Source organism: Hyperoodon ampullatus (assembly GCF_949752795.1).
Source record: "Hyperoodon ampullatus genome assembly, chromosome: 4".
Lineage (NCBI taxonomy): Eukaryota > Metazoa > Chordata > Mammalia > Artiodactyla > Ziphiidae > Hyperoodon > Hyperoodon ampullatus.
In genome coordinates, this window is record NC_136917.1 from 167,540,224 (window position 1) to 167,559,959 (window position 19,736).

General features: G+C 48.8%; 1 protein-coding gene across 1 annotated transcript; it reads right to left on the minus strand.

The window, feature by feature from the left end:
* Positions 1-2,557: 2,557 nt before the first annotated feature.
* On the minus strand, positions 2,558-19,617 carry CCT5 (chaperonin containing TCP1 subunit 5). The gene is made up of 12 exons (XM_079703113.1): positions 19,503-19,617; positions 16,698-16,758; positions 16,050-16,214; positions 14,571-14,769; positions 12,631-12,823; positions 12,398-12,547; positions 9,837-9,956; positions 9,043-9,228; positions 8,168-8,305; positions 7,568-7,748; positions 6,304-6,458; positions 2,558-2,852 (listed from the first exon to the last, which is right to left on the minus strand). Exons 1-11 carry the CDS (start codon positions 19,605-19,607, stop codon positions 6,331-6,333), a joined length of 1,626 nt encoding a protein of 541 aa, XP_079559239.1. The 5' UTR covers positions 19,608-19,617; the 3' UTR covers positions 2,558-2,852; positions 6,304-6,330.
* Positions 19,618-19,736: the final 119 nt, after the last annotated feature.

Here is a 19,736-nt window from a genome sequence, read left to right on the forward strand (position 1 = left end):
TAATGACTGACCTAATCATATCAAGCTAAAGACTTAATTTTTGAGTTTTTGAATTTGTGGCTTTTTCTAAAAGCTAATAAAAAACGATGGATGAGAGTTGCCATCCAGCTCTCTGCTAGGCAGTGGTGTTTCAGACAGTGACGTTTTTGGGTCCCTGGGGCTGGGGTGGCATCACAAATCTCTCCTGTGTTCAACCAGAAGGGTGGTGTCAAGGGTAAAGTTTCAGTTTTTACATTTAAATTAATTAAAATCACATCAAATCGAAGCCCCAGCTCCTCAGTAGCCCTCACAAGTCAAGCCCTCCGTAACCATGGGTGGCGGGTGGGAACTGCACGGGGCGTGCGTGTCTGTACTGGTCAGGCCACTTCACATGCTGTAGCTGCGTCCTGCTGATGCTGTTAACCCCGTCATCCCCCACGTGACAGCCCAGCGGTCATCCTCAGTGCCGGCCCAGAGGACCTCTCTACCTGGCCAAGTGCTCACGACTAGAGCAGGTAGCCGTCCTTCCCGCTGGCCCGCAGGCTCTGCAGATGCTGAAGGGCTACCTTGTTCCCCACCAGGCCGGCCCTGCAGGAGGCTCTCACCAGGTGGGGCTGCGGGGAGGGGCCGGCTTGGGTCCTGGGTGGAGGGTGGGCTTTCAGCCCAACGTGCATGGCTGACTGGGGGCCGTTTCTTGTCAGGGCTGGGGCTCCAGGAGGGAAATCGGGGAAATTTCTCGTCTGGAAGCCAGGGCGCAAGGAGACCCCGGCAACCTTGGGGAGCCGCCCCTCATCTTCCGTGGTCGCTGGGCCTGCAGAGGCCCCGGGAAGGGGTGCGGGCTGTCGTTTGTCCCGGGCTGGGCCAGAGGCCCGGCAGCGGTGGGTGGGGAGTGGAGAGGAGGTGAGGGCGCGGCGAACCAGGCTGGCTGTAGAGATGAGAGGCGCGAGGGAAGAGCCCAGGCCTCAGGACCCAGAGGGGCTCGACTTGCTCTGCTTTTTAAGGGGAGCTACTTGGTGGAGGGTGCGAGGGGTTGAGGTGCAGTGGAGAGGTCCTGTCAGGCCGGGGGACCTCAGCTCTCAAGGTGAAGCTGTCCAGGAGCCCTGACTCACCTCTGCTCCATGCCCACGGCTGCTGGAGGGGGCGCCCATCACGGTCCCTCCGGGGGGCCAGGCCGGAGTGGCTGCCTGGAGTAACGCACCTGGCTGTGCTGAGAGGAGGGCACCCCGGAGGGCCCTGCATGGCTGGGCAACGCGCTGGCCTGGAGGTGACGCTTCTCTCCCCTCACTGGCCTGGGCTGCTCACACAGCCCCGCTGGTCACAGAATCTGGAAGCGCGATCCTGTCGGGTGCCCAGAAAGGGCCACGTGTTGGCAAGGCTCACTCGTGACTACCCGAGATGGGAAACTGAGGAAGCAAGCTTGAGAGGAGATGGAATCTAGGGTAACGCCCCCCACCCTGCCCCCCACCACACACACACACGATAGGAGTGTATGAGTTTCCCACTGCTGCTGTGACAGATGATCACAAACTTTGTGGCTTAAAGACAAATGTATTATTCCGTCGGCTCAGCTGCTTTTGCTGCTCTGGGTCTCACAAGGCCAAAGTCCAGCTGTTGGCTCGTTAGGCTCCCTTCAGGAGGTCTGGGAAGGATCCACTTCCAAATACAGCTGACCCTTGAACAACAGGCCTGGACTGCGTGCGTCCACTTGCAGGTGGATATTTTCCAACAGTAAACACGGCAGCGCTACACGATTCGCAGCTGGTTGAATCCTTGGATGTGGGACTGAGTGTATGGAGGGCCAAAGGGCCGGCTGTAAGTCACTCAGGGGTCTTCACCTGCACAGGTGGGCGGCACCCCTAACCCGTGTTGGTCAAGGCCCAAGTGTGCACCCCGGTTTTTGCCACAGCTGTCCCTTGCGGTTCGGGACCGAGGCCCCGTTTCCTTCCTCAGTCCCTTCAGGCCTGTCTTCAGGGCCTGCACACGGTCCCTGCATCTCAGGGCCAGCAGGGGGGCATCCAGTCCTTCTCACCTGCACCTCCCTTCTGTGACCGTGAAGGGCTCCTGTGATGACACGGGGCTCACCTGCGTCACCTCCCTCTCTTAAGGTCAGCTGACTAGTCTGCAAAGTGCCTTCACAGCAGCACCCAGATGAGCGTCTGATTGGATGACTGCATAAGCGGACTGAACCCCGGTTTGAAATCCTGCCTGCCACCGGGAGGGGGGATGGAGGGGCTGCCAAGGTGACCATCAGTGTGAGCACAGAAGCCGCAAGTTCACACTATCAGCTTCGACCGCCCTTGAAATGGGTCAAGATCATACGATAAGTCTTGGTAAGTGCAGATTTTCAGCGCTATAAACTTGAGTTTATTTCAATGAGTGAATGGTGCAAACTATGCAGCGTCTCTTGGCAACGACCAGCACTATCATGAGGATTTAAGGTGCTAATGCAGTAATTCTCAAACGTTTTGATCTCAAGATCCCTGTATGCGCTTAAAAACTTATTGAGGACCCCCCCCAAGAGCTTGTTTTTGTCAGTTACACCCGTTGGCATTTAGTGTTAGAAAATAAAACTAAAAAATTAAGGCAAATATTTATTTTAAAATAATAATGAACACACGTTAGTATACACTTTTTGTAGTTTCCAAAACAGAAGAGCGGCGTTGCTTTCCACTTCTGCAAATCTCCTCGATGTCTCTCTTAGCAGAGGACAGTGGGTTCTCACATCTGCTTCTAACACATTCAATTCAGCGCAGTGTAGAGTCTGGCCACATCGATAGGTTCAGTAGTTGGAAAACAGTGCATATTGTTTTAGTCTCTTCCAAAACAGAACAAGTGGTAGTTTCAATCAACTTTTCATTGTTATGTTGGTCCACCTACACAAAAACGAGACCGTAATATACCGATGATTGGAAAATACGAGCTCACTGAGCCATGCACAAATACCATCCATCGTTGCTGGCGGGGTGGGGGGAGAAAGAGGGAGACTCCGGAGACCCTCTGGGAGCCACCGAGGACACAGTGAGCAGGTGGCTGCCGCCTACAAGCGCTCTCACCAGACAGCGGACCTGTCGGCACCTTGACCTTGGACTGCCAGCCTCCAGAACTGTTGTCTAAGCCACCCGGACTACAGTACTTTTGCTGTAGGAGTTCCACTGAAGTGACAGGGTCACAATTCATTTCTGAGCAGCTGTCTGTCTCGCACACGTGTGAGTAACCGGCTGTCAGTCACATTTAAGTAAAGACGGTGTCCACGGGGAGGGGCCAGTCCAGCTGAGGTGGCTGCCATGCCTGTTATGTGAGGTGCTTCACACACTTGCTGTGTCGAGCGAGCCCCGAGACGCCGTGTATTCAGGGGCCGAAATCTAATGACTCAGTGGCTGGCACTGCTTTGAGGTCACCCTTCAGTGACAGCGGCTTTCTAAGCAGGTGGTGGTAAGGAATACAGCTTCTAGCACCACCAACTGATCCCTGCTCACGAGTTCTACCCGTCACTGCTTTTGCACCATCAGTGCAACTGTCAACACGGTGAAAAAGGCAAATCAGCTCTTAGTGAGAAACTACTGTTGACCTCACAGCCCCTTGAAAACCGCTGTTATCACCTACGTAAGACGTTACAACAGCACTCGGGACCCAGCACGTTGCAGGTGCCCTCGCTGCTGCCAGGTCATTCCCCCCTCCCTGACCTTCAACGCTCCCCAAGGAGCCACGTGTCTTTGGTGCCCTCTTTCCTGGCGCTTCAGATGACCCCCATCTGCCCGGCTACCCCCAAGAAGCACCTGAAATGCAGAAACACTTCTCCACGCCTAGTAGTACTTCAGTTATCTGTTACTTCGTTACTCCCATTCCCCCCCTTTAGTGGAGTTGTTTCACCACGAACAGAGAAAGCAAGGATTAAAGACATTCGGTCACATACAACCCACTAGCCTCTCAGCCTCTGCAGAAGCGTTTATATTTTTGAGTGGTTGTTTATAATTAAAGACCAGGCCACCTAACAAACATCGAATAGGGAATTCCCTGGTGGCCCAGTGCTAGGACTTGGCGCCTTCACTGCTGGGGCCCCGGGCTCGATCCCCGGTCAGGAACGAAGATCCCATAATCTGCACAGTGCAGCCAAAAAACAAAACAAACAAAAGGACAAACAAACAAAAACACTGACTAAAGCGGCAAGTGCAGGAATTGGGAACCAGCAGGACAGTGTCGGGCCCTACGTGGGAATCCAGCTTCAGGGTCAAGTGCCTTCACTGCTTGTGATACACACAGGATGAGGTGTGTGCTCTCGATACACACGGGGTCGGCTACAATACAAGGGATATAAACTCGACAAGCCATTTAGAACTGGAAGATAAAAGGTAACATGGTAGGGCTTCCCTGGTGGCGCAGTGGTTGAGAGTCCGCCTGCCGATGCAGGGGACACGGGTTCGTGCCCCGGTCTGGGAAGATCCCACATGCCGCGGAGTGGCTGGGCCCGTGAGCCATGGCCGCTGAGCCTGCGCGTCCGGAGCCTGTGCTCCGCAACGGGAGAGGCCACAACAGTGAGAGGCCCGCATACCGCAAAAAAAAAAAAAAAAAAAAAAAAAAGGTAACATGGTAACCTGAAGAGGTGCTTTTACCGGAAAAAAATCAAAAGCTTGTGAAACAACATGTCTACGAGTTTGTTCATAAGCCACACAGTTTCTCTCAACCGAAACCAGCAGAAGCATGTGAGGTCCACTCCTCGGACGGGTGCTTTAGCAGCTCTTCTCATTCAACCACAAACCCCTTCTTGTAAGACTGGTCCAGAGCAAGTTGCTGTATGTTCTTTATAGGCTAGAATCCATCCTTGTAAATCAACTCATCTGAACTACTAGGTCAAGATATTTCTCTCTGTGGGTCTAAGTCTGACTTGATCCCGAACTTGATGCATTCTGACGCTGCACCCAGAAAGTAGTAGTGTAAGTGATAACAGTGCCACTTCACAACCCATTTCATGATGAAATATGTACCAGGCTGTATGTTCATTAGGATGAATGATATTGGCACTTACTACTACGCTTCCTAGCGAAACCACTAACGCATTAACGTAGAGAAAACACAACGACCCAATAGTTAGGACTGGTCAGCACCCAGGTCCCCAGAAGGAACCCTGGATCGTTTCCTAGTTCTATGGAACCTGACTGGTCCAAATCCTCTCCCCCTGGTGGCACAAGAGTGAACTTTATCATCATGATTCTCTAAGAAACATCTTTTTAGAGAACCAAACACAAGCCAGTGGGGGCAAAACAGCACAGGGGAGAGGAGAACTCTCGAGTTAGACTGTCAGGGTTTGACTAGGCTCTACCACGTACTGGCCAGAAGAGGCTGGCAGATGATCAAAACTCACCTGGAGGATGTGAATAACAAGAAACCTGTCTCCTTTACAAGGTGGTGAGAACAGGTAAAGTTCTCAGAACACACCTTGGCCTTTGGTAAGGGCTATGTCACTGTTAGCCAGTATTATTTTAATAAGCAGAATTAATTCAATACCAGTCTACTCATACATGGTCATTGCAAGGTATTTCCTCCCACTTAACCGATTTTTCTACTTTTCACTCTAACCTCCACTTGTTCTGTTCCTCTGATAAGAAAACCCCAACAGGGTTCTGAATCGCCCTTCTAAGCACCTGCAGGTGGTGCAGGAGTCTGTGTCCACTCTGGCCTTCTCTGTACACATGCTGGCCTGCGCTTAGGGTGGAGCCAGGACAGGATAACACCAAGGGGACTACATGAAGGTTACGCTGTTAACGTGGTCTCAGTGGCACAGTAATAATGCCCTAGCACATGTCGGTGTAACCTAAAAGCACGTTAAGACATCCCACAATCGTTTGGTGGATACTCACCTCTGATGGGTCTCTACAGTCAAAGATCCACCCATTTACACAGATGCAGCATTTAAATAAATAGGACCAAGCCCTTAATTTCTCAATGTTAAAATAAATCTTGAGAACAAACTGAACATTTAAAGCTGTTAAATACAGGTCCTACGGCTTATTTAAAAAAAAAAGAAAAAAAAAAAGAAAAAAAATCAACTCAAACCCCTTCAATTAAGGCATTTGATGAATGTTGCAGTGAATGTTTCTTAACTTGAAGAGCAGAATATAAAGGCTGTTTAAAGAGTTCCCTTTAATAACAAATACAAAAACCTGTGAGATCCCATCTCTACAATTTCATGTCTCTGAACAAGTGAAACTATTGCTACCAAACAGCTGTTGTTATAGCACCTACAGTGTCTAACGAAGGACATAGTAATAAATAACTGTAGATGCACCACAAGACACCCATTTATTTAATCACGGTAGTGGATCTTACTTCTAAGTTTTATTCTAAATTCTCTTTTTATTCTTCAGATTCTCCAGGCTTACGGATGTCATCAATCTTCAAAATCATTCTAACCATTTGTGTTGCAAGAGAGATCTGTTGCTTTTTGCCAATCAAGGTTTCTATGACGTGTTGTTGCTTCATATCTGAAAAACACAGATAAATTATTATAAAACAGCATATGTATTTATTACTAATACCTTGCTCCAATTTATGGAATTAGAGTAAAACTTAAGAAACACAAATTTGGAAGCCACTAGTCCCGGTTATATTTTCAGAAGAATATACTTCCACTGCTTCCCAGGACATTCTGGAACGTGAGCCTGGTTTCCAGAGAGCTGTAGGGATGGGGCCTCCTCAACCACAGGCTGAGTTTCTCAGTGACCTGCCGAAGGGGGAGTCGCTCAGCGACACCTCATCCCACAGCGCACCCAATGCCGTCACTTGGTAGTAAGCCCGATGTGACTCTGCCTGAAATGTAAAGTGACTCCAACGAAGACCTGGGCATTCAAGTTAAAGGAACTGAAATATGTGTCTGACAAGGAGTTGCTGCTGCTACTCAAGTCCTTGGGCTGTTAACCTAAAACCCAGACTATACCTACAGCTCTAAGTAAAAACAGAACAAAACAAAACAAACACCAACTGCTGGAGACTCTGTGGTCAGGACTGACTGCAGAACCCCAGAGATGGCCCCATCAGTACAGGAATCACTGGGAATCACCAGGACCACCGCTCCAACACACTAAAGCTGCGCTACCTTTTCAGCAGATGAACTATGCGAGTGCTACAGAAGTTATAGTACATCCCATTTATAAAACACCCTGGAATTTATGGGACACGACCACAGAATCAGCTGTAAACCGGAAGTCAATTTCAGAGCTGTCTTATAGGTCATACAGAACCCACGCCAACAGACATTTGTGTAAAAAAGGTAAGATGCAAGTTATTTTTATAGGTCATACAGAACCCACGCCGACAGACATTTGTGTAAAGAAGGTAAGATGGAAATTGTTTTCTAAAATGGAAGTCACCCTTGGAATAAATACTGCACTGCAGCTTTTTGTTATTAAAATTAGTTGTAGGTTGCTAAGACCAGCAGTCTAACAAGTCCCAAGGTAATTAAATCAAATGTTCTAAAATTCAGGACCTAAATACCTGAAGCGTGTTTAAGCACTTAAAAAGACAGGATAACACGCAGCACGTAATGCTTCAAGTTAAGTCGAACCGCAGCCCCAGAGCGGTGACAGCGCCTCACCGTTTGTTCCCCTGTGCATACAGTCAATCCCGAGGGCAGGGTTCATCTCCTTCACTTGTTTGGCTCGGACTTCGGTCATAGTCTGGATGGGATTCATGCCGCTGTTTTCGGCAAGGGCCATGGGGATGACCTCCAGAGCGTCGGCGAAGGCCCTCATGGCATACTGCTCCAAGGTCGGACACTGGAAGGGCACACGGTTACGGTCAGCGTACTTGGCCAATGCCCCCCCAGCAGCTATTTGGAAACATAACTAAATCGCGTACTTTGAAAAGCTAACTCATAAAGAATTCTAAGGACAGGCCGTCCTATGAAAATGTCACTACAGGATAAGGATGGAGAAGGTACATGTGTGAGAAGTCGGAACAGGTCAGCCCTTCCTGCTGTGCCTGCAGGTACGACGTCTGATTAATTCTGAATTTCAAGTAACGTTAAGAGTGCAGATTTGCTGTTGAGGCTGCAAGGTCTGAAAAAGGCTGAGACACGCTGGTTTGTGGTAACCCACACTCGAGTACACGGGCACGAGAATCGACGCGGATTGGACGCCTGGGGTCTAGCATTCCCGCTGCACACGCTGCACAATCTGTGACGGGTCTCACTCACCTTGTCGGCCTCCTGGCTGACGGCCAGAGCACAGGCTATTTCGGCAGCGCCTCCGCCGTACACCACGCGGTTGTCACGGATGAGGTTCCGGATGACACACAGAGCGTCGTGAAGGGATCGTTTGGCTTCCTCGATGATCTGGGGAAAACAATTTTGCCTAAGTTAACGTGATCACAATCTAATCACTTTAGAGCCGAATACCGTGCACCTGGGGTTTAATCTAAGTGCTTGCTGGGTACTGAAAATATTGCTACCTCGCCCCCAGTAATATCCTTGGTTAAAAAGACTGGTGCCAGAAGGTTCTTTGCCAGATGGTTTCTATCTATTCTACTTTTCCTCCCTATAACGTAGTTAAAAAAACCCAAAATACAGGGCAGCCAGGGACTCCTTCCAGGACCTATGCCCAAGTGAAGGGGGTCAAACAAAAACGACAAAGAAACACCCTCACAATGAGTCTTACTCATCTTGATGCACTAAAACCCACTCCTGGTGAATGGAGGGAGTGCCAATGGTTACCCTCAGGTTCCCCATTTACACCTACGAGACGGAGGAAAGGCAAGTGTGCCTCGTAGACCCAACAGTGGAACACGGTCTTTAGTATCTTACGCTGTGACATGTCCTTTTTTTCCCCGGCTGCACCGCACGGCTTGCAGGATCTTAGTTCCCTGACCAGGGACCGAACCCAGGCCCTGGCAGCGAACGCGCTGAGTCCTAACCACTGGACCACCAGGGAATTCCGGACATGTCCTTGCTTCTCTAAGAAATATGCTGTCATCTTTCTTAAGGTAACCGTGTCTCAGTTAAGTACATTATGGGAAAAGCCAAATCACGTTCCAAATTCTGAAAAAATGTAGGACAAACAACTGCGTTCTCACCATCTTATTTCCTCCTCTGATGAAAATGGTGACGGCTCTGGAGTTCTTGCACTGCTCGATGACCAGCATCTTATCTTTAGTGGTCCCGAATGAAATCTCCTTCACAAGACCCGCAAAGCCCAGCTTCTCGGCCGTGAGCTCTGAGAACCTCGGGACGATGCGGCCGCCCGTGGCGATGGCGATCAGCTGACCGGCGGGCCGGGGGGAAGGAAGACCAGGCTGGTGAGCGGGGAGTCTCAAAATCGGACCACGGAGGAGCCACACTTGACCCACGAGCGCTGCGTTCAGTAGAACCTCTGCCCCAGCCTGGCCCAGGTTTCAAAGTCCACCCTGAAAGCCCAGCTGAGCAAGGTTCCGAAGACCTGGGCGTCCTGGTCACGCTGCAAGGCGGCCCGGCGCCATGACCCCGCGCGCAGCCCTCAGCTCCCCACCCGTCCCTGCCACGAGGAGCCACGAGGCCACGTGTGCCGGGCTACGGACCACGTGTGCAATGGCTCTCAGTACTGATGGGGCTGACAACGAAGTGGGCAGCCCGTGCCCCTGCCTCAGAGCGCCTACAAGACAGCCACGGGGAGAGGGGAAAGCGTTCCCAAGTGCCGTGAAACATCAGAAACATATAAAAATGGTGACAAAGACTCCAGCGTTCTCCTCTCCCCCAGCGCACCCTCCTCTTATCTGTGGAGCCCTGGCACAGTGTGCTGACTGCCCGCGCGCGAGGTCACTGCAGCCTCACGTGCAGAAACGCACCGTAAGCTCAACCCGTGTTCGCAGTCTCTTCTCAGGGAGCCTCCTACCTCGATTTCAGGGCCTCCGACCCAACGAACCGCAGGCAGGTTATTCTGAAGAAGTAAGTGATTTGCTTCGTCGTCAAAGCCCCACTGGCAAATGGCTAGGTTAGCGCCAGTTTCTTTAATCTGAGGAAAGAAATGCCGTAATCATGTTAATAAAAAGTAAGTACTCCTTGAGCTCTTCTGTTTGAAAAACGGTGAGAAACATAGCTAGGTGTGTGCATTAAAATAATGCACAGAAAAGAGAAGAAAAGAAATATCCAAATGTCTACCTTCTGTCAGCTCTAAACTCTAAATATTGAACACATATCAACGGGAATCACCTCATTTTTAAACAAAGCTTTAAACGTTAGCAATTCACGTGAATGCCACTGTTACAAGTGAAGCAACACGAGGCACGTCAACAAGGCCAAAACCCTGCCCCCCGGAAACCAAGGTCCACAGCTCTGTGTTGCCACGAACACCTATGAAGCAGTTTATTCGTGTGTGTGTTTAACAAAAATTGAATCTTGCGATACAATTTTCTGTAGCTTGCTTTTCGCACTTGAGTGGGCTATCCTCCGTGGAACAAGATACAGGCTAATTTACAGGCCGACAGAGGTGACCCTGATTCTAGTACGACCTTCCCCCGCCCCCAATCCCACAAACAGCTAAGTGGCTCCTCCCGGGACGGCGGCAGTGATCGGTACTGTCAATCCCTCCCCGGGCGGTAAGGACCATGCCGTGTCCCACAGCTGCCATTTCACTCCTGTCTCCACCCACCCACCTGGATCTCCCCCTCCTCCCCCCCTTCCCTGACCCTCTGGAACCTTCCATAGCCCTCTGGAATTCAGCCCATCGCCAAACTCCTTCTTGGCAATGTTTCCTTTCCATTCTTGCTGTGAACGAACGCTGGTTGTCCCCTGAAATACCAACGTGCCCATGCCTCCTCCTCAAATGGCTATTTTCCCTCCCACATGCTCCAAGCAGGACGGGCCCTTGCCTCTCCCGGCCACCCACAACGTCCCTCTTTGGGTCACACTCTCATTCCTGACAGTGTTGTCATCCAGCCCCATCACCACTCCTGTTAGCGTTCCTGGCAACCTGCACACCTATCAACACGGTCCACCTGACCCCCTTGGCATCTTGGTTCCTGTCCTCTTTTCCTGCAGGGCACCTCGGCCAGCACTCCCACGGCCACCCTAGATAGAGCCCAGATAACAAGCTTTCATTTACAGCCCTCTGCCAGCACAGCCAACCCCTCAGCCTGCTGTTCCCAGCCTCAGGGCCTTTGCACGTGCTGCCCATCCCCACCTCGCCGCAGCCTGGAGTGCTCCTCACCCAGACATGCTGCTCTCACTTCTCTGAGGTCTCTGCCCACATGCCACGCCCTTAGAGGCCCTCTGACCAGTGTCTGTAACAGTCCCCCGACCCGCTTTCCCCTTATTCTGCACCCCAAGAACAAGCGCTCCGCTTTGTTTACTGCCGTATATCCAGCGCCCACAACAGTGTCTGGTATATACTAAGCACAGAGATATACCATGAAAGCATAAATGAACTCAACTATTCCCCCCTCCCCTCAAACACACTGGAACAGCTTCTAGTTTGTTTGCTATGATAATGTTTTAATAGAGACCCATGTTCACGCACCCCTGCGTGCTGGTGTTTTAAACTCCCAAGGACAGAGTCCCCAAAAGAGGAACCGTTTCTTTGGAGAGCACGCACGTGTAGAACGCTAATAGCCAGCGAGAAAGTTAAGTATTTATAAAATAATCCTCTTGACTTGTTTGAGCAATGAACTGGGATGACTGACTGCACTCTGGTTTGATTGCGGTTACTCAGCAACTCTTTTGTCTAGAAGTTATACTTGAAGTCTCAAACGTGTGGTAAGCCACACTACAACTGTTCAAACCTGGCACACACTGGCTCAGATGTGCCCAGGAGAACAAGCGTGTAAAATCGAAGGTGCTGCTCCACATACCCAGGCCGAGTCGTTCATGCGCCCCAGACACGTTACCTTTTTAAGACTTGCCCCCTTATGCCGTTCTGTGCCATTTGATTTGTTTCTCACTGTGAATGTTTATCCATTTGATAATGTAAAAGTAAAGGAGGGGCTTCCCTGGTGGTGCAGTGGTTAAGAATCCCCCTGCCAATGCAGGGGGCATGGGTTCGAACCCTGGTCTGGGAAGATCCCACATGCTGCGGAGCCACTAAGCCCGTGCGCCACAACTACTGAGCCTGCGCTCTAGAGCCCGCGAGCCACAACTACTGAAGCCCGCGAACCACAACTACTGAAGCCCAGAGCCCGTATTCCACAACGAGAAGCCCCCGCTCGCCGCAACTAGAGAAAAGCCCGCGCACAGCAGCGAAGACCCAACGCAGCCAACGATAAATAGGTTTATATATACAAAAAATAAGATTTAAAGAAAAAATAAAGGAAAGAAGCCTATACCTTTAATACCTTATTTGTAGCCACATAAAGTATCAAGATTAACACAGATCAGCACCACATGTATTCACCACCTCGAGCTAACTAACTGCATCCTTTCAAAGTTTTAAATTTCACCAAGAGCCACGGTAAGACTTACCTGCCGAATCATCTCCTCAAACTTCTCCTTTTCATATTTCTGAAGGGCTTTAAAATCTTCTACAGACGTCACATCCAGCTTATGCTTCGTCTTTGGTTTCGGCGGTTCAAACGGACATGTTAGGATGGCAATCTTAGCATCTTCCACTTGCTACAGTGAGAGACAGAAACGTCATGAACAAACCAGTGGGCTAAGGAGGGAAAAGCCTGATGCTGCAGAAGGCGCTGACTCACTTTGGGCATCTGCGGGTGACTGAAATCCTTGTCCACGATCACGCCCTTGATCAGCTTGGTGTCCTCCAGCCTCCCACCCACTTTGCCTTCTACTTTGATGAGCTCGAAGTCAACGTCTCTGCGCTGCATGTCGGCCACAGTGAGGACGGCGTTCACGGCAATCTCGGCCATTTGTCGGTGACAGCTGTTAACCCTGAAACACATGAAACAAACCTTTCACGTTCACTGAACAGTGACTGCAACCAGAGCACAACACGTGATGTGGTAACTCATACGACACAACATACTGCAACCCACAGACACTGTACAAAAAGAATGCCACCACAACCCTCACTTTCAACCGTCTGGAGCAGGGATGCAGGGGCCCCAAAGGGAATCATAACCTGGGATGGGAAAAAAATTCCATCTGTATTTTCACTAACAATAACTGAAATTTACTATTTCCTTCCATTATGAATATACAAAGAGACCACTGAAGTACGGCAAGAACCAAAAATTTACCGAGACTGCCACTTTTTAATACTATTAACATTCTGAAGCCCAAAACAGAATGGGAAAGCGATGAAACCACCGAGGAGAAGCCAATCGCATCCACAGGAGGTGCAGCACTTAATGAGAAAGGCCTGACCATATCAGTTACAGAGGGCGGACGTTATCTTTTTTGAAAGTTTTGAAACATCGGAAAAGACTGCTCAGTGATTTTAATTTGATTCTGGAGAAACCACAAGGGAACTCTAGTACTTGAAATACAGTGCCGGAAATCTTAGGTCACCTAGAACAGAGAACCATGAAACTAAAAATACCGTGTGACCTAAGTAACTGATATACAACGTTTTGCTTTATGTTGAGGATATCTGGCCCTCGTTAATCCATTTGGACATTTTCTGTAGTAAAGACCTACACATACTGGGATTTTATAAAGACTTGCAAATAAAGCAGGGTCAACTTAGAAAGCAATAATAACACACGATTTGTGCACTTCAAGAAAGGGTAATGCCTGCTTTTCAGGAGAAAAACAATGCTGTACTTGTGACAGAGGCCACCTTGGGTAGTCACCCTTGCCCCGGAGCTGTCTCAACTCAGACCTGCAACAAGGGGACAGCTGGCATCAACGAAGACTTATTTGCTTTAACACCGTGCTGCAGTGGACGCCTTTCCCCCGAGGCACAAGGCAGCAGACGTTTTGGTAGCACTTCCCCTGACCTCTAGGTTGAGACCATGTCTTCCTTCTTGGCACAAATTAAAACATTTCTCAAATTGATATGGATATGAAAAACAATGTAATAAGGCACCTTACACTGGATTTTTATGCTACATTTTTACAAGAGCCCACGAGTCTCTACCGTTGTTCAAAGTAAGTGTGTCCTGGGGCTGACGCTGCTTTGGGTCTCTGGGGCAACGACTGTGTCTTGCGTCCCCAAGACTTGGCAGCAGGCCTGGCACACAGTCGGTACCGTGTAAATGTTACAAACCTAAGTCACTTTCCGCTTAAGTCAAACTTCAAGACTGCCCCTTCATACTAAATCAAAACTCTGGATCATTAACTTGCTTGTTGAATGAGTAAAAGCAGAACCTCCCCACTAAAAGGCTTCCTAGCAAAAAATGGTAGAAAGAATTGCTATGAAAAATTAATACATCCCACTAGTAGGACCTTTTGCTAACCCACCCTATCCTGCCAAATTAAAGAACTCTATAGTTTCCAAATACTGTCAAGAGGCCTTAATAACCAAACCTGGAAATTCAGCTTCCAACTAAAACACAAAATGGCCGTCTACATTTGCAGTAAAGACAGAGTAAACCAAAATAACAACACAAACCGAAAGCAGCTCATTAAATCAACAGGAAACCATCAATGATAATTCTCAGTTGCCTTTCTGAACAAGCACACAAACTCTGCCCACTCTGTGAACGTGCCCGGCAACGCTGTACTGTACACGCACACTTTGGAGCCCAGCGTGGTTTTCGCGGTCTGGATCAGGGGCTCGGTGTCCTTCATGTCGACGAGGACACTATCGCTGATCCTGTCCAGGTACTCGATAGCGATGCGGGCGGCCTGCTCGTAGCCATCAGCGATCCTGATGGGGTGAATGCCGCGGTCCAGCAGCTGTTCAGCCTCTTCCAACAGGGCACCAGCCAGGACTGCGGATGAGACAGCACACACCTGGCTCAGGAAATCGCTAAAACTCAAAACAAATTAGATGCTGCTGCTGGAAATATGAAGGTTCCAGAATTAAGCTGGAAGCGTCTTAGAGGCTGAGGCCATCTAATCTAATTCTGCTTCGGTTCTAACAAAGTCCTAACAGGTATCTCTTACAGATGAATGTTCAATTCTTGGTGATATACAGAATGTAAAGAACATAAATTGCAAACATTTTTATAAAGGGAAAAAAACTTCTTATGTGTCCTGGACCAGCGATTTCTGTTCAGGGACATTTATGTTGGCGATACAAGGATTACAAAATTTGTTTATTATCCTCCCCCCTTGCCTTCCTCTCTCATTTCAGCATCACAAAGATGAAGAGTTGTTTTTTTTTTTTTTTTTTTTTTATGGCTCACAGGCCCAGCAGCTCCACGGCATGCGGGTTCTTCCCGGACCGGGGCACGAACCTGTGTCCCCTGCATTGGCAGGTGGACTCTCTACCACTGCGCCACCAGGGAAGCCCTGAAGAGTTGTTTTAATGCTGCTGTATTCCAAGCACATCCAGAACAGTGCTTGGTACCCAACGAACATTTGAAATATTTGCTGAATAAATTAATTCAAATTTCAAATACAGAAAAAGTAACATTAAAGATATTCATCTTATCAATCCTTCCAAACTTTTAAAAAATTCAAACCTTCAGAAAAAATTTCAAGACAGTAAAATGAACACTAGTTTACTCATTAATAACATTTTGTCCCATTTGTTTTTTGTACAGATGTGTGCCTTTTCAACTATGTGAAAATTAGTTGCAGAAATCAGACATGTAACCCCTAAATACTTCAACACAGCTCCTAAGGAAAAGGTCATTCTCCTGCATCACTGTAACACAACTGTCATACTCAGGAACCTTAACATCGGTAAGATACTCTAATACATGACTCACAAATGACCCCATATGTCCCAAACATTCTTCACAGCTAGGAAAAAAACACAAACCAGGCATCCAACCAAGGTTTACACATTACAGCTGGCTGTCGTTTCTCCTTAGCTCCTTGAACCTAGAATAATTGCCTAACACTACTCCCCACCCCCTTCTTGTTCTTTTATGACAGTGACAGTTCTGAAGAGTCTGGGCCACTTGTCTTGTATCGTGTCCATTTGGATTTGTCCGACTGTCTCCCCATGATCTAATTCAGAATAAACATTCTCAGCAGGCGTTAGGCCTGTAATATTAAATAACACCTCTTAAATGAGAAAGGATATTTTGCCTTTTCTTACCAACCACTCCTGTGGTTCCGTCTCCAATTTCATCATCCTGTGATTTGGACAGTTCGACCATCAGCTTGGCGATCTGATGATCGACGTCCATCATGCTTAAGATGGTGGCCCCGTCATTAGTTACGGTCACGTCGCCATCCTTATCCACCATCATCTTATCGAGCCCTAAAAGACACCAGTGTTGAAAATGGCTTTGACCTCTTGACCCAGTTCCTACCTAGGAATTTATGATAAATAAATAATTCAACATACATAAAGGAATATCTCCATGAGGACCTTTCTAGATTGGCTAATCTAAAGCAAAACATTGGAAACAATTTAAAATGGCTAAAACCAGAGAAATGGCAAAAAAAATTATGCAGCATCACAAAATGTAACAGTCACCACAAAACATAATGTCACAAAAGACAACAGCTATGATTTAGAAAATGCTAATGGTAATTATGTTAGGTGGATAAAACATCTAATGTAAAATTGCATGTGCATTATGACTGTAACTGTGTTTACGGTCTGGAAAACACCAAAAACGTTTGGCCATATTAGAGGGGAGGATGCCTCCGTTCGTTTCCTAACTTTCGGCAAAGATACCGTATTGACTATTTATCATTTATGACTTTTGTTAAAAAACAGAGAATGTTAGTCTCTTACCATTTGGTCCAAGTGATGTTTTCATTGTATTTGCTACAGCCTTTGCTGCCATTATATGAGACTAAATGAAACAGAAAAAGCCAATATTCAAGTTACATATAATTTTAAGAGTTAAGAACACAGAGCTGATGGTTATAAAAATCACTTATGACATATTTTCCATTCTCTAGAAGTAGCAGCAGACAGGTCCATATCTAACGGTGACCACTTCCCAACTGCTAGTGTCGGAAGACAATTCTTAACTAAGTAAAAGAACAGAACTAAGTGCTCTGTGTTCTCTCTTTAATCCTCAACGCATCTATGAGGCAGGTTCTACGGGCCCATTTTACAGCCCAGAGCATAGACAGTCTGACCTGACAGGCCTTGCAAGACCACTGAGCAATGCTAACGACATGTGAAGAGTCTGGCCGTCAACACACAGCACCTTGAACTGTCGCACTACGGTTTACTGCACTGTCCTCTCTCAGGTGGTCCAAACAGTACACAACCCACAAGGCGGTCAGTGCTGAAAAGAACAGCAGCCTGAATGCATCCTTTCCTCCTTCCACACGATTACACTCATCTGTCTGGTTCCCCGTCTTCCTATTCCTGCCGTCACCAACCTAACCCTGATCCATCGCACCTTACAGACTTCCTGGTCTCCTACCTCACCGATCCTTTGGATTCGTCCTCCATCCAGCTAAGCCATCCATTTCTCTCAAACATGTTACTCTCCAGTCCCCAGCCCTTAAATGACTCCCCAGCACCTCAACTCTCACGTCCGAAAGCTCCAGCTGCTCTTCAAAGCCCTCCACAGTCTGAGACCCCGCCCCCTTCCAGTGAGGGCAGCCTGTGCCTGCGCCCCAACAGGCCCTCTGGTCGCCGAAGCACCGATGCACAGAAAACCCTCCGCCCGTCAAAATCCTGACCAAGTCTCCAAGCAGTTCAAACGGACACGTGCCGTGAAGCCTACCCCTGTCACCCCATCTAACAGGTAACAAAACACACAAAGTTCACCAGGTTTGTGAAAATACTGGTAATCCTCAAAATACACCTTGACTGACAGGTGTGCACAATGGAATTTTTATAGGATAATAACCACAGGGACGTGGCATACATATTCTTAACCAGGGGTGGTACTGCCCCCCAGGAGATATGTGGCAATGCCCGAGACACCTCTGGGTGCCACAATCAGGGAGGGGACCACAGTGGGTAGAGGCCAAGGATGCTGCTAAACATCCTGAACAGGACAGACCCCACAACAGAGAAGGATTCAGCCCCAAATGCCAAAAGCGCCGAGGCTGAGAAGTGGGCTTTAGACCACTGGCTGCGGAGTCAGACAGAGGTGGGCCTGAACCGTGGTCCTGTTCTTTACTAGCTCTGGGACCTCAAGCAATCCCTTAACTGCTCTGGGGTCAAGTTTCCTCTTCCATAAAATAGTACCTGTCTCAGAATGCGAGAACCATGAGACGTGGCAGATGCAAAATAACCTGGACCTTCTGTTATACTGGTATTTTGGGTGCAGGTACTGGCTGTTACTTTCTCTGAAGTGAAAAATGGAATTGAATACGTAACACAAGTGGTGTGAGGATCTACCATGTACCAAAGACTGGGCGGCCACTCCTTACGTTACCCCGTTGTAACTCTGGTCCTCAGCTCGACGGGGGTGTATTGCCCCCACTGGGTTGTGTAACTTGTCGTAAGTCAAACAAACAGCCCGGAGTAGAACTGTACTGCTTCTTAATTTAAGTAAAACCCCAAGAAACTAAGCAAACAGGGACACCTCAGACCTGGTGACACGGTCCATACACAGCAACGTCATGGATTCCATCCCAAATGCTACCTCCCCAAGTTTAATTCTACTTCAATTGTGATTCTGTTCAAATCCTCTTCAATGGCTGCCCTCCCATCCCTCAGGATAACACCTCGATTGCAGGGCATCCAAGAACTTCCACTTTTCGGAGCCACTGTAACTTAAAGTAGACTGTGCTGTTAAAACCGAAGTGCTGTCTTCTACAACATGCCATGCGTTCTCCTGCCCCGGTCCTTGCGTTCGCTGTTTCCTCTTCCTGGAAGCTAGCTCTCTCCCGTTCAAAACATAACTCCATCCCTGATCAAAAGCCAATCAATCCTCTCTCCAACGCCTGAAGGACACCCTCCAACTTTTACCTGCCACCCCTCCCAAAACTGGTGATTCTGGTCGCACACAATCTTGTATTATGGTTATTGGTGACAACTTTTCACTCCTGCAGTATTATGGTTATTGGTGACAACTTTTCACTCCTGCAGGTCGTTTTTAAATTTTTACGACCCCACGTCCAGAAATACGCCATGCATAAAGGGACTCAAAAATGAAATACGCTGTAAATGACTAAGCCTTTAGGAAGCGACAAAGAAAATGAACCTCATTTCCTTTGGGGCTGTTGTAGGGACACCGCCTGAAGGCTAACAATTAGAGTCCTAACCGGCCAGGTGACCTGAGAATACCTCCGCTGCATCTTACTGCTGAAAACGCTGCTCGGAAGGACTGCAGGTTGGAGAAACCAGCGGGGACGCGCCTTCAACACCAGTGAATTCAAGCCGCCCCACCCAATTCTGAAGGGCGCCTGCGGGCCACTTTAACCCCCAAATGGGACTAAGGGTTTATACGTCGGCCTTTCCCGGGCCCGAGGCGTGGGCTGCAGGACTGGAGACCAGAGGGGCTCCCTCGAACCTTCCCCGGGAGCACGTGGCAGAACCACTTCACTGTGAAGTGGCGCAGGCGTAGAGCCACTGGCTTCGGCCGCGTCCTCTCATCCCACCGCCAGTGCGTCCCCTTCCCGTTACCTTGAGGGCCTCAAGTCCCATAAGACGAGACTTGCGGTCCTGATCCTTGATGATGAGGAAAGGGCGGCCATATTCATCGAAGGCGAGGGTCCCAAAGGACGCCATGATACAGCCACAGCAGTTACTCTCCCGCAACCGGCGGAAACTACCGCGGAAGCAAGAACACACTATGCTCTCGCGAGCGGGCGCAAAAGCTCGCGCATGCGCAGTACAGGCCTCCTGAGACTTATTTCT

What these genes read in the sequence shown, in the direction of transcription:
- CCT5 (XM_079703113.1), bottom strand. Translation starts at nt 19,607, where the DNA reads ATGGCGTCCTTTGGGACCCTCGCCTTCGATGAATATGGCCGCCCTTTC. An exon ending in CGGAACCACAGGAGTGGTTG is followed by an intron (nt 14,770 to 16,049) that starts GTAAGAAAAGGC and finishes TCTCATCCGCAG; the next exon opens with TCCTGGCTGGTGCCCTGTTG. An exon ending in TATGCACAGGGGAACAAACG is followed by an intron (nt 6,459 to 7,567) that starts GTGAGGCGCTGT and finishes TGTGTTTTTCAG; the next exon opens with ATATGAAGCAACAACACGTC.